General features: G+C 46.8%; 1 protein-coding gene across 3 annotated transcripts in view; it reads right to left on the bottom strand.

Moving 5' to 3' along the window:
• The window catches only part of TMCO3 (transmembrane and coiled-coil domains 3), a 62,400-nt gene that overhangs the window by 25,821 nt on the left and 21,765 nt on the right, over positions 1–14,814 (bottom strand). For all 3 annotated transcript variants that reach the window (XM_034937061.3, XM_034937063.3, XM_055097046.2), the window contains one exon: positions 4,207–4,324. In XM_034937061.3, the coding sequence (XP_034792952.3) occupies positions 4,207–4,324 (118 nt within the window). The remainder of the gene's footprint in view (positions 1–4,206; positions 4,325–14,814) is intronic.

Below are 14,814 nucleotides of genomic sequence, written 5' to 3'. Positions count from 1 at the left end.
GAGTAACGAGACAAAAAACAAATAAAATGCAGACTCAAGTTGCAACATATCAATATTTACCTGATATGTAAATGGTCTAAACACACCAATTAAAATACAGAGACTGGCTGAGTGGATTTAAAAAATCACCCAACAATACGTTCTCCACAAGAAACTCACTTCAAACACGAGGGCATAAGTTGAAAGGAAAAGTATGAAAAGGATACACCATTGCAGACATTGACCAAAAAAAAATTAATATTATTTTAATATCAGATAAAGTGAATTACACGGCAAGGAAAATTACTAGAAACAAAAGAAATATGGCCAGGCACAGTGGCTCACACCTGTAATCCCAGCACTTTGGGAGGCCGAGGCTGGAAGATCACTTGAGGCCAGGAGTTTGAGACTGGCCCGGCCAACATGGCAAAACCTTCTCTCTACTAAAAAATAGAAAAATTAGCCAGGTGTGGTGGCACATGCCTGTAATCCCAGCTACTCAGGAGGCTGAGGCACGAGAATCACTAGAACCCAGGAGACAGGAGCCGAGATCACGCCACTGCATTCCAGCCTGGGCAACAGAGCAAGACTATGTCTCGAAAAACAACAAAAAAAGAAATATTACATAATGATAACAAGATCAATTCACCAGGAAGACAAAATGATCCTAAATGTGTATGTACCAAACAAAAGAGTCCCAAAATACATAGAGCAAAAGCTGATTGAACTCAAAGGAGAAACAGACAAATATCCAATTCTAACGGGGGACTTCAATACCATCTCCCTCAACAACTGATACAACTACAGCAAGAACACGAAATAGCGCAGTTAACTGACATATATTAAAAAAAAAACTCCACTCAACAATAACAGAATACACTTTTTTTTCCTCCCAAGTGACTTTGGAGCATTTACCACAGACAGTATCACTGGCCATAAAACAAACCTCAACAAATGTAAAAGAACTGAAATCATACAAAATGTTCTCGCGCCACAGTGGACTCAAACTACAAATCAGTAACAGAAAGACATCAGGAAAATCTCCAGATGTTTGGAAATTAAGCAACACTTCTAAACAATCCATGAGTCAAAGAAGTATCAAAGTAAATTTTTAAAACTCATTGAACAAAATGAAAATAAAAATACAACATATCAAAATATGAGATGCGGCTAAAACAGTGCTGAGAGGGAAATTTACAGCAGTAGATGCTTACAGTAGAAAAGATGAGAAGTTTAAAATCAATAATCTAAGTTAAACCATAAGAACCTAGAAAAAGAAAAGTAAAATAAACCCAAAGCGAGAAGGAAGGTGAGGGTAGAAACTAATGAAATTGAAAACAACAAAATAAAGAAAATCAATAAAACAAGGAACGAATTCTTTGGAAAGATTAATACAATTGCCAAATCCCTAGACAAAGACGATGCAAGTTATCAATATAAGCAATGAAACAGGGGATATCACTACAGACCCTGTGGACATCAAAAGAATGATAAAGGAATACAACACAAAAACTCTGTATATATAAATCTGACAACTGAGACAGAATGGAACAATTCCTCAAAAAGCTAAGCTACCACAACTCAACAATATGAAGTAGATATTCTGAATATCTACTGTGACTATTAAGCAAATTAAATTTGTAAGAAAACTCCCCAAAAGGAAATCTCATAACCCAGAGGGTTTTACTGCAGAATTCTACCAAATATTAAGGAAGAACTGACATCAATTTTATACAATGTTTTCCAGAAAATAAAAAGAAAGGAACACTTCCCAAAACATTTTGTGAACCTAGTATGACTTTTATTACCAAAACCCAAAGAGTATCAAAAAAAAAAAAAGAGAGAACTACACACCAATATCTCTCATGAAGTTAGACCCCAAAATCCTCAATAAATTAGCAAATTGAAGGCAGCAATGTATAAAAATAATTATATACCTAAACCAATGGGGAATTATCCCAGGTATGCAAGGCTGGTTCAACTTCCAAAAATCAATGTTATCCATCATGTCAACTAGCTAAAAAAGAAGGCCAGGCACGGTGGCTCATGCCTGTAATCCCAGCACTTTGGGAGGCTGAGGCAGGCAGATCACAATGTCAGGAGTTCAAGACCAGCCTGGCCAATAAGGTGAAACTCTGTCTCTACTAAAAATATGAAAATTAGCTGGGCGTGGTGGTGCATGCCTGTAGTCCCAGCTGCTCGGAAGGCTGGGCAGGAGAACTGCTTGAACCCAGGAGGTGGAGGTTTCAGTGAGCCGAGATCACGACACTGCATCCAGCCTGAGCAACAGAGTGAGACTCCATCTCAAAAACAACAACGGCCGGGTGCGGTTGCTCGCGCCTATAATCCCAGCACTTTGGGAGGCCGAGGTGGGTGGATCACGAGGTCAGGAGATCGAGACCATCCTGGCTAACACAGTGGAACCCCGTCTCTACTAAAAATACAAAAAATTGGCCGGGCTTGGTGGCAGGTGTCTGTGATCCCAGCTACTCCAGAGGCTGAGGCAGGAGAATGGCGTGAAGCCGGGAGGCGGAGCTTGCAGTGAGCCCAGATCGTGCCACTGCACTCCAGGCTGGGCGACAGAGCGAGACTCCGTCTCAAACAACAACAACAACAACAACAACAAAGAAAAATTACATAATCATATCAATTGGTTTAGAAAAAGCAATTGACAGAATCCACCACCCATTCATCATAAAAACTCTCAGCAAACTAGGAATAGATGGGAATTTCCTCAGCTTGACAAAGAGAGTCTACAATAAACCTACAGCTAACATCATACCTAGTGGTGAGAGACTGAATGCTTCCCAAGAGCAAGGCAAAGATGTCCTCTTACACAATCTTTTTCAACAAAGTACTGGACATTCCATCCAGTGCAATAAGGCAAGAAGAAACCCAAAAGCATACAGGTTGGAAAGGAAGAAATAAAGCACACGAGACAGGTCCTAGCACCTCAATCTGGTTCCAAAAGAAGTTTCAAAAAGGTCTCCTAATTTTTGATCAGTTGTACTCATTGCTGTAAGAAATGCAATAAAGGTAGCCTCTGGAGATTAGATCTAAAGCACAATATTTACATACATAAAGTATAGTATATTGGCTTAAAACAAACTCAAGCTTACAGTCCTATCCCACTTTAAGTTTCATAGGGCACCCTAGACTTTGCAACTGTCCTTATTTTCTGGCTGATATTCTTGGAATGTATTTGTATATGCGGCACAACCTACAACTTTCTGGATAAATTAATTCTTCCCATTTGGCTTCTCTCTCCATACGAACCCAAGCAGGTGCAGTTTACGTTTGGCAATACGATATTGGGAGAATGAAAAGAAGGATCGGGGAAGTGGTAATGATGATGACAGTGACAATGACAACCACACAATGATAGCTCTCCTACACGCACACACACCACACATGCATGCAGATGTACATGCAGACACACATGCACGCAGACACATGCAACACACAGATATACCCCACATACGCACACGTGGATACCCCCCTACAGACATACCACAGAACACACACACCACACATGCATGCAGATATACAACCATACAATGATAGCTCTCATACACACACACACACACCACACATGCATGCAGATATACATGCAGACGCACATGCATGCAGACACATGCAAACACACAGATATACCCCACATACGCACACGTGGATACCCCCCCACAGACATACCACAGAACAAACACACACACCACACATGCAGACACATGCCCCACCACAGGTGCGCCACACATACATGCAGATACACATGAATACATGCACACACATACCACGTAAGCACACAGATATACCCTACCTACACACACACACACACACACACAGATACTCCCTCCCCGTGCACACATACACATGCATACAGACACCCCCCTCCCTCCACATCACTTATTACGTTCTGGGCATTGTTCTAAGCATGTTTCTATCGGAACTCATTCATTCCTCCTGACTACTCCATCAGTGGGTACTACTACCACCCCTACTTGATGGAAGACAGGACTGAGGAACTGTGAGGATAAGTCACCTGCCCGTGGTGAGGAGCTGCTAAGCATAGAGCCAGGGCGTGAGCAAGGCAGTGTTGCTCTAGGGACTGTGCACGGAATCCTGAGCCATTTGAGCTCAGAACATCTCTTTGGAAAAGGTATTAAGTAGTATTTTTATGCACAAGTGATTTTAAACTAGAAAAACAAATTGCGTACACAAAGCATTTACCTAGAAGATGCACTGGCGCCCGCCTGTATGAGAGTCGGCATGACGGCCATGAAGAGCCCGAGCTGCACGTCCTGCGTCACCAGCATGCCGAGGAGCACGGTGCTGTAGTCAATGTCGCCTGTGGGGGGAAAGGCATTGAAGACAGGTCTACGGCAACTCAAAAGTATCCAAAGTCAAAATATTGCCATTGTACACACTTCCAAAATAACTCAAATTACCTTGGCACTTTACTTTTTTTTTTTTTTTTTTTTTGAGATGGAGTTTTGCTCTGTCGCCCAGGCTGGAGTGCAGTGGCACGATCTCGGCTCACTGCAACCTCCACCTCCCGGGTTCAAGTGATTCTCCTGCCTTAGCCTCCTGAGTAGCTGGGATTATAGGCGCCTGCCATCACGCCTGGCTAATTTTTATATCTTTAGTAGAGACGGGGTTTCACCATGTTGGTCAGGCTGGTCTCAAACTCCTGACCTTGTGATCCGCCTGCCCTGGCCTCCCAAAGTGCTGGGATTACAGGCATGGGCCACTACTCCCGGCCGGCACTTTACATTTTTAAGAATAGACTTTAAAATCTCTTTGAGAACACTGAAGCATTTTAAGATTAAAAATGTTGTAGAGCAAATCATCAGAACACCTTTTACTTCCACGACTTACTTGTTATTTATATAATTATTGAAAAATCTCATGACAAAAAGGTGACATGGCAAACAAGATGACAGGCTTGGATAATCACACCAATTTCACTGCGTCCCAGAAACACATGGAGAAGCCTTCGCTTCTCACCTTTACAGCTTCCCTGAGCTACTCCAGGTAGGCCTGACTCAGGCCCCTCTGGTCACGTGGTGTGTTCCACGTGTGCAGACGCACCCGAGCCACCACACGGAATGAGCCTTCGCCGTGAGACCAACACAGACTTGGTGTCCAAATGGTGCAGACGCACCCAAGCCACCACACGGAATGAGCCTTCGCTGTGAGACCAACACAGACTTGGTGTCCAAATGGTGCAGACGCACCCAAGCCACTGCACAGAACGAGCCTTCTCTGTGAGACCAACACAGACTTGATGTCCAAATGGTGCAGACGCACCCGAGCCACCACACGGAATGAGCCTTCGCTGTGAGACCAAGACAGACTTGGTGTCCAAATGGTGCAGACGCACCCAAGCCACCACACGGAATGAGCCTTCGCTGTGAGACCAAGACAGACTTGGTGTCCAAATGGTGCAGACGCACCCAAGCCACCACACGGAATGAGCCTTCGCTGTGAGACCAACACAGACTTGGTGTCCAAATGGTGCAGACGCACCCGAGCCACCACACGGAATGAGCCTTCGCTGTGAGACCAAGACAGACTTGGTGTCCAAATGGTGCAGACACACCCGAGCCACCACACGGAATGAGCCTTCGCTGTGAGACCAACACAGACTTGGTGTCCAAATGGTGCAGACGCACCCGAGCCACCACACGGAATGAGCCTTCGCTGTGAGACCAAGACAGACTTGGTGTCCAAATGGTGCAGACGCACCCGAGCCACCACACGGAATGAGCCTTCGCTGTGAGACCAAGACAGACTTGGTGTCCAAATGGTGCAGACACACCCGAGCCACCACACGGAATGAGCCTTCGCTGTGAGACCAAGACAGACTTGGTGTCCAAATGGTGCAGACGCACCCGAGCCACCACACGGAATGAGCCTTCGCTGTGAGACCAAGACAGACTTGGTGTCCAAATGGTGCAGACGCACCCGAGCCACCACACGGAATGAGCCTTCGCTGTGTGACCAAGGCAGGCCCGGCAGACAAACACCGGCTCACGAGGGCAGAACAGTAGTAGCCATGACTAGCTGAAGAGACTAAGGAACAACTCTGGAAAGAAGAAACGAAAATGAGACCTTCTTCACAAATTCAGTAACTTGCACAAGCCTCCAAAGGTCTCAAATTTCAACGTACAGTTCCAGCTATGAACTCTGTAAATATGCTTCTAAAAATTAAATTGTCATTCCCCCAACCCCACCCCCAACAAGGTATTTTTTCTTACAAAAAAAAAAAAGCGGCTGGGCGCGGTGGCTCACGCCTGTAATCCCAGCACTTTGGGAGGCTGAGGCGGGTAGATCACCTGAGGTCAGGAGTTCGAGACCAGCCTGACCAACATGGTGAAACCCCATCTGTTCTAAAAATACAAAAAATTAGCTGGGCATGGTGGCGGGCACCTGCAGTCCCAGCTACTTGGGAGGCTGAGGCAGGAGAATCACTTGAACCCAGGAGGCGGAGGTTACAGTGAGCTGAGATCACGCCACTGCACTCCAGCCTGGGGGACAAGAGCGAGACTCCGTCTCAAAAAAAAAAAAAAAAGCTACTGCTATCAACAGATTTTAAAAGACCAATCTGATAGAAAAGGCTTATTTTAAAAAAACAGCAGAACCACACAAAACCCCTTGATGCCAGCAAAAATCTCTTTCTGGATAGAGATTCAGGTAATCGTTTTAGAAGGCTTGATTGACTTATTGTACAAAATTAAATTTTTGGTGAACAAAATATCTTGGCTTAGAATTTTAAAACAGTCTGAACAGACGATGACGTTAAGCTGTTGTGGCTACAGCTTTGTGCCTTTTAGGGTTACACGATTCAGGAGATGATAAAAATTGCCTCCCAACTAATATTGTCCATGCGGAGGCTTCACAGATCAGCGATTTTCACCCTAAGGCTCGCATGGGCTTGTGGTCACCGCATCTCTCTTCATCTCGCAGCCTTCGCAAGACGGGAGGGAGGCTGCGAGATGAGTCTGTGGGATGCAAAGGAGCCGCGGCCACCCCACATCTTCCGCAGATAACACGTTCACACCTGCGCCCCTTCTATTTAAAAGAAACAAAATCTCTCACTACATCTCACTTTTTAGAGATAGCCTTTGATGATATTACTGCCAGCATTTTGTAAATGTTTTAAATATTTTGTTCTCTTCCTTTGCACCGATCATAGTGAACTGGCTGAAATCAACAGACACTCAACTGTTGCCCGCTAGGCCATGGGCACCACAGAGCAGAGACCAGGTCTTCACCAAGGTCCCTGATGCAGGACCCCGAGTCCACACCCACAGGGCCTGCGCAGGAAACACTGCTCACGAGGGACTTCACGGGGCTGCAGGAGGAAGACAAGTGCTTGGAGTAGTGACGGGCACAAAACTTCAGCAGTGCAACCAGACAAGATGAAAATATTACTACACTGAAATATTACAATTTCTCTAATTTCTCAACACTTTCACTATTGTCATCTTTCTGAAATCTGCACTACCTTTTTGTGCTTATCACTACTATAAGCATTTTGATTTCTTCCTGTTTTCCATTCCTTTTATTAAACAGTTTAAATATACAGAGAACAAGGAGTATATCAAATGCTCACATACCCACTAAGGAATTTGCTAAATTTTAAACCTGTAACATATTTGCTTCAGATTTTTAAAGAAATAAAGTCCTAAGGGTGCCGCCAAGGAGCTCTGTAAACCCCTTGCTGTGGGGCCCCTCTTCCCTCCACCCACACTCCCCACAAGGAGGTCTGTAAACCCCGTGCTGTGGGGCCCCTCTTCCCTCCACCCACAGTCCCCACTTGACCTTATTCTGAAAGTTCATCATCCCCTTGAATGCATTTCTACTTAATGTTAACACCTATAGATCTGAAAGCAACACTGAGTTTATTATTTTGTACTATTAAACTTCACAGAATCAACATTTCTGTGACTTGCCGTTTTTGACCACCACTATATCTGAAAATTATCCATGTTGATGCACAAAGCTCTGATTCATTTTTAAAACTGTTGTAGAATAGACCACAGTTTATCCATTCACCTCTTGGTGGACGTTCAGGAATTCCATTTATTCACTAATACAAAAATGGCTGCATGAAATCCCAGCACTTTGGGAGGCCAAGGCGGGCGGATCACGAGGTCAGGAGATCGAGACCATCCTGGCTAACACGGTGAAACCCCGTCTCTACTAAAAATAGAATTAGCCGGGTGTGGTGGTGGGCGCCTGTAGTCCCAGCTGCTCGGGAGGCTGAGGCAGGAGAATGGCGTGAACCCGGGAGGTGGAACTTGCAGTGAGCTGAAATTGTGCCGTTGCACTCCAGCCTGGGCGACAGAGCGAGACTCCGTCTCAACAACAACAACAACAAAGGCTGCATGAATATTCTAGCACATTGTCGGGGAAACCTCCTTTCCCCTCGCTTGCATTTTCACAAGAAGGGAATGTTTCCTCACCACTCCTGGCCTCTTGCCTGGTCCCACATACATTACTCCCAGAGAGACAAGGGCGCTCTTCCTGGAAATGGATAGAGCCCGTCTTCCTTTGTGAACCAGCCAGCCCACGGCACCTGGTCTCAAGGTTGTCTTGCAGACCTGAGTTTCACAGGGCAGGCCCTGCCCACGGAGGCCTCTGGAGGCCAACGCTGCTTGTGGCTGGACAATGAGTCTTGCTCCGAGGTTAAGAATGAAGCCTAAGAAGCTCATCACTGCCAGGCATGCAAACCACACCTTCTTCACAATCCAGCTGCCATTCTGACCTCCAGGTGCCTGCCTCCTCTGTTCCTCTTTCTATGTGTTTTCAGCACAGGCAAGGCAGAGTGGAGTTACACATTTACTGGACTCCTTCGAGGGCTGGGCCCCTCGAAAGGGCTAGAAATCTTGAGAAATAGAAAAGGAGCAGAATTTGGATCAAAATCCATGTAAGAAGAGTGACTGAGGCCGCAGCTGTGGCCAGAGCTAACACCTTTAAGCTCTGGTGAGACAGTCTTAAGTTTGGGCTATATACGAATTTCTTTTCTTTTCTTTTTTTTTTTTTTTGAGATGGAGTCTCACTCTGTGGCCCAGGCTGGAGTGCAGTGGTGTGAATTCAGCTCACTGGAAGCTCCGCCTCCAGGGTTCAAGCAATTCTTGTGCCTCAGCCTCCCGAGTAGCTGGGGATTACAGGCGTGTGCCACCATGCCCGGCTAATTTTTGTATTTTCAGTAGAGATGAGGTTTTGCCATGTTGGCCAGGATGGTCTTGAACTCCTGACCTGATGTGATCCACCTGCCTTGGCCTCCCAAAGTGCTGGGATTACAGGCATGAGCCACCGTGCCTGGACATATATAGGAATTTCTAATAAAATTTCAAGCATATGCAAAAGTAGAAAGAAAAATACAGTGATCTCAAGGAACAAATAATCCAGTTTCCATGATCAGGTAGACTCACCTTGTTTCATACACTAACCTCCACTCTACCCTCCTAAGGGAAACCCCAGTCATCCTCTTAACCATACCTTTCAATGTGCATCTCTAAGACACAAGGCTGGTGTCCAAATTGGGAAGAATGAATTTAATGATCCTGTAAGCAGATGAGATTATCTCATATGTAGAAAATCCTAAAGATTTCACACACAAAAATCTATTAGAATAAACCAGTTCACAAAGTTGCAGGGCACAAAATAAACACACACAAGTCAGCTGCATTTCTTTTTTTTTTTTTGGGACGGAGTCTCGCTCTGTCAACGAGGCTGGAGTGCAGTGGCACTATCTCGGCTCACTGCAAACTCTGTCTCCCGGGTTCACGCCATTCTCCTGCCTCAGCCTCTTGAGTGGCTGGGACTACAGGCGCCCGCCACCATGCCCGGCTAATTTTTTGTATTTTTAGTAGAGACGGGGTTTCACCATGTTAGCCAGGATGGTCTCGATCTCCTGACCTCGTGATCCGCCCGCCTCGGCCTCCCAAAGTGCTGGGATTACCAGCGTGAGCCACCGCGCCCAGCCACTTACCTTGTTTTTAAAAACAATTATTATAAAATACTTTGGATCAAGAAAAAAGGTACAAAGCATGTCATGAACAACCAGAGCCATCACTGAGCTTCTGGAAGAAATGTCACAAGCAGCCGACTGCCCTGCGTCTCTCTCTGATGGCATGCCTCCCCATCTCTGGCACAGCCACTCGGCCACATCTGTCATTCTCAAACACTTCTTGTTGCTTTTAGTGTAAAAGTTTGCATGTATGTAAAGTTCAGACTTTAAACACATAAAACATGTTGCATTCCACATCTTCTATCTTTCCCTCCATGCTACAGAATTCACATTTGCTTCTGCAGCATTCCAATGTATGAATACATCTTAACTGTCCAGCATGTTACTGAATATTCAGTTGATTAATTTTTTGCTACTAAAAATAATGCTGTTTTGAATTATAATAATTTGCAAGAATTTTCTAGGATATGTATATAGAAATGGAATTTTCTGATTGCAAAATTGTTCTCCAAAGTGGCTGAACCAATTTACATTCCCATGGAGAATGCTTAGATCTTGCAACTCCACATTCTTGCCAATGGTAGATCGGGTTAAAAATGTCTGCCAGGGCCAGGTGCGGTGGCTCATGCCTGCAATCCCAACGCTTTGGGAGGCCGAGGCAGGAGGACTGCTCGAGGCCAGGGTTCAAAACCAGCCTGGGTAACATAGCAAGACCTCCATCTCTACAAAAAGACTAAAAACTTAGCCAGGCATGGTGGCACACGCCTGTCATCCCAGCTACTCAGGATGCTGAGATGGGAGGATCACTTGAGCCCAGGAGGTTGGGGCTGCAGTGAGCCAAGATCAAGCCACTGCACTCCAGCCTGGGTGACAGCAAGACTCGGTCTAAAACAAAGCTTGGCAGCAGGCTTGTGTGGATGGCGTCGATCTCAGTCCCATCAGCCTGCACCCCAAATACTAGCGAGGCTCATGTCTTCCTGTTGCAAGACTCGGTCTAAAACAAAGCTTGGCAGCAGGCTCGTGTGGATGGCGTCGATCTCAGTCCCATCAGCCTGCACCCCGAATACTAGCGAGGCTCATGTCTTCCTGTTGCAAGACTCGGTCTAAAACAAAGCTTGGCAGCAGGCTTGTGTGGATGGCGTCGATCTCAGTCCCATCAGCCTGCACCCCAAATACTAGCGAGGCTCATGTCTTCCTGTTGCAAGACTCGGTCTAAAACAAAGTTTGGCAGCAGGCTCGTGTGGATGGCGTCGATCTCAGTCCCATCAGCCTGCACCCCGAATACTAGTGAGGCTCATGTCTTCCTTTTTGTTCATCATTTAGGTTTCTTCTCCCATAAGTTATTTGCTCAGATATTCTGCCTATTTTCCCATTAGGTTACTTTTTGGTTTGGATTTACAGACGTTCTTGATACATTCTGAATATTAATCCTTTGCTCTAAACAAACAAACAATAAATAACTATAGGAAATGTCTTCCTCTGGCCTGTGGCTTATTAAAAAAAAATGCCTTTCAATAAAAGTTACAGTTGTCCCCATAGTGAGGTTAGTATGAAAAAGAAGGTTACCAAGTCAAATGTGTCATATGTATCAGTATTTTCTCTTTTGAATTCTGCATTTTATATTTTAAGGAATTCTACCCTAAGGTTATAAGGATATTTTCTATTTCCTTCTCGTAGTTCTAAAGTCAAGCTAATTTCATTTTCTTACATTGGATAGCTAATTCCCACTCCTGGTAAGTCGATCTCCCCAGCTTCTCTGCAGCGTCTGGGCTGTGGGCCCCGACCCCCCGGCTCCATCTCAGCCTGTGGTGCTGCTATCCACCGGGACATCCTCAGTCTTGAGAGCTGGCGGGGGACTCCTCACCTCAAATTAATGTTGCCTATTCTTAGCTTTTTGGTACCCACTGAATTTTAGGATCAGTTTCTTCAGTTTCATGAAAACTCCTGCCAGATTTTTTTTATTGGAACAGCTATGAGTTTATAAACTTGGGGAGAAGTGACATCTTTATGAATGGAGTCTTTTTATGAACTCTGTGAGCATGAATTCACTCCAATTGTGACTTTATCCTCCAAGGTCACAGCTCTCTTTTGATAAGTTTATTCCCAAAGCTTTTTTTTCAAATTACAATTTCTAACTGTGCTGTGGGTATATTACACATTTAACATGTCTAATTGTAAATTTCCTTTCAGTGTCCAAGTCCTTGACTCTAACTACCTCCCAAACATGCAACCCTCCTATCTTCTTACTATCTAGAGTTTTAGCCTGGCCTTTAAAAAAACAAACTCAAACACCTCCTTTTCTAACAGTCATAACTGACTAAATTTATCACCTTCTAGCCCCGTCTCCCTGCCCTCCTTTTCTAACAGTCATAACTGACTAAATTTATCACCTTCTAGCCCCCTCTGTCTCCCTGCTGCTTCCACGCCCAGCTCTGCCTCTGCAGGGCCTGGGTCTGGGCCCTGTGGGGACTGCTGGGTGGGCGGTGCTCTGGGGTCTTTGCACATCAGAAATGCCTGCATTTTACCCCCTACTCTTGGATGGTACTTTCACTGGGCACACATGACTTGTCTCCCCAGGGTGTGGGTTACCTATCTGCTATCTCCCACCATCTGACGTTGCCGAGGAGACGTGTCCTATCAGCCCAATTATTTGCTGTTCCTTTTTAAACCACCTGTCTTTTCTGCCAAGTGTTCAGATGTTCCCTTCTACTTCATGCTCAGCTGCAGAACATGACATGCCTGGGTGGACTTATTTCCCCTTATCCCATCAGTGTTGGAGATGGGCTCCTGTCTCGAGTTCTGAAAACCTACCAGGTCCTCTTTCCAGTCTCGGCCCCTGGGGCTCTGAGTCTATATATACTGACCCTCTCCATCTACATTCTGGCCCCTGGGGCTCCGAGTCCATATATACTGACCCTCTCCATCTACACTCTGGCCCCCTTCCAGTCCCAGCACCTGGGGCTCCGAGTCCACATATACTGACCCTCTCCGTCTACACTCTGGCCCCCTTCCAGTCCCAGCACCTGGGGCTCCAAATCTATATATACTGACTCTCGCCGTTTACACTCCGGCCCCCTTCCAGTTCCAGCACCTGGGGCTCCGAGTCTATGTACATTGACCCTCTCCATCTACTCTCCAACCCTCTCCGTCTACACTCCAACCCTCTCCATCTACGCTCCAACCCCCTCCATCTACACTCCGGCCACTGAGGCTCTGAGTCTATATATACTGACCCTCTCCATCTACACACCAACCCTCTCCCTCTCCAGTCCCGGCCCCTGAGACTCCAAGTGTATATATATACTGACCCTCTCCATCTACACTCCAACCCTCTCCCTCTCCAGTCCCGGCCCCCACGACTCCAAGTGTATATATACTGACCCTCTCCATCTACACACCAACCCTCTCCCTCTCCAGTCCCGGCCCCTGAGACTCCGAGTGTATATATATATACTGACCCTCTCCATCTACACTCCAACCCTCTCCCTCTCCAGTCCTGGCCCCCGCGACTCCGAGTGTATATATATATACTGACCCTCTCCATCTACACTCCAACCCTCTCCCTCTCCAGTCCTGGCCCCCGCGACTCCGAGTGTATATATACTGACCCTCTCCATCTACACTCTGGCCCTCTGCCTCTCCAGTCCCGGCCCCCGCGACTCCGAGTGTATATATACTGACCCTCTCCATCTACACACCAACCCTCTCCCTCTCCAGTCCCGGCCCCTGAGACTCCGAGTGTATATATATACTGACCCTCTCCATCTACACTCCAACCCTCTCCCTCTCCAGTCCCGGCCCCCGCGACTCCGAGTGTATATATACTGACCCTCTCCATCTACACTCCAACCCTCTCCCTCTCCAGTCCTGGCTCCCGCGACTCCGAGTGTATATATACTGACCCTCTCCATCTACACTCCAACCCTCTCCCTCTCCAGTCCCGGCCCCCGCGACTCCGAGTGTATATATACTGACCCTCTCCATCTACAGTCCAACCCTCTCCCTCTCCAGTCCTGGCTCCCGCGACTCCGAGTGTATATATACTGACCCTCTCCATCTACACTCCAACCCTCTCCCTCTCCAGTCCCGGCCCCCGCGACTCCGAGTGTATATATACTGACCCTCTCCATCTACAGTCCAACCCTCTCCCTCTCCAGTCCTGGCTCCCGCGACTCCGAGTGTATATATACTGACCCTCTCCATCTACACACCAACCCTCTCCCTCTCCAGTCCCGGCCCCTGAGACTCTGAGTGTATATATATACTGACCCTCTCCATCTACACTCCAACCCTCTCCCTCTCCAGTCCCGGCCCCCGCGACTCCGAGTGTATATATACTGACCCTCTCCATCTACACTCCGGCCCTCTCCCTCTCCAGTCCCGGCCCCCGCGACTCTGAGTGTATATATACTGACCCTCTCCATCTACACTCCGGCCTTCTCCTTCTCCAGTCCCGGCCCCTGCGACTCCCAGTGTATATATACTGCACACCTCCGAGTGTATATACACCGTGCACTGATTTTGATGTCTTTGTGAAGCTTCTCTGTCCATAAGGACAGTTCACGCTGTGACTGCTGAGTCCGTCAGCTCTTTTCCAGCCACAGATTTCTTCACAGGTGTGGATGTCCCGTGTGCGGGCCACTAAACCAGGAGCTGTTTTCATGCGTCGTTCCTGGTCCCCACTTTGTCTTTTTTCATTTCACTCAGCCCCCGACCCTCCAACCCTGTCCAGTCTCACGATGGGGCTGACCCTAGGACCAGCCCACAGGGATGCTGGGACCAGCACGGAGGAGGCCCATGGCCGGGGCCACCCGTCCAGCGTCTAGCAGGGAGGCTGCATCCGTGTCCTACTGGCG

The sequence above is a fragment of the Pan paniscus genome, chromosome 14 (genome assembly GCF_029289425.2).
Source record: "Pan paniscus chromosome 14, NHGRI_mPanPan1-v2.0_pri, whole genome shotgun sequence".
Lineage (NCBI taxonomy): Eukaryota > Metazoa > Chordata > Mammalia > Primates > Hominidae > Pan > Pan paniscus.
This window is presented reverse-complemented; position numbering and strand designations above follow the sequence as displayed.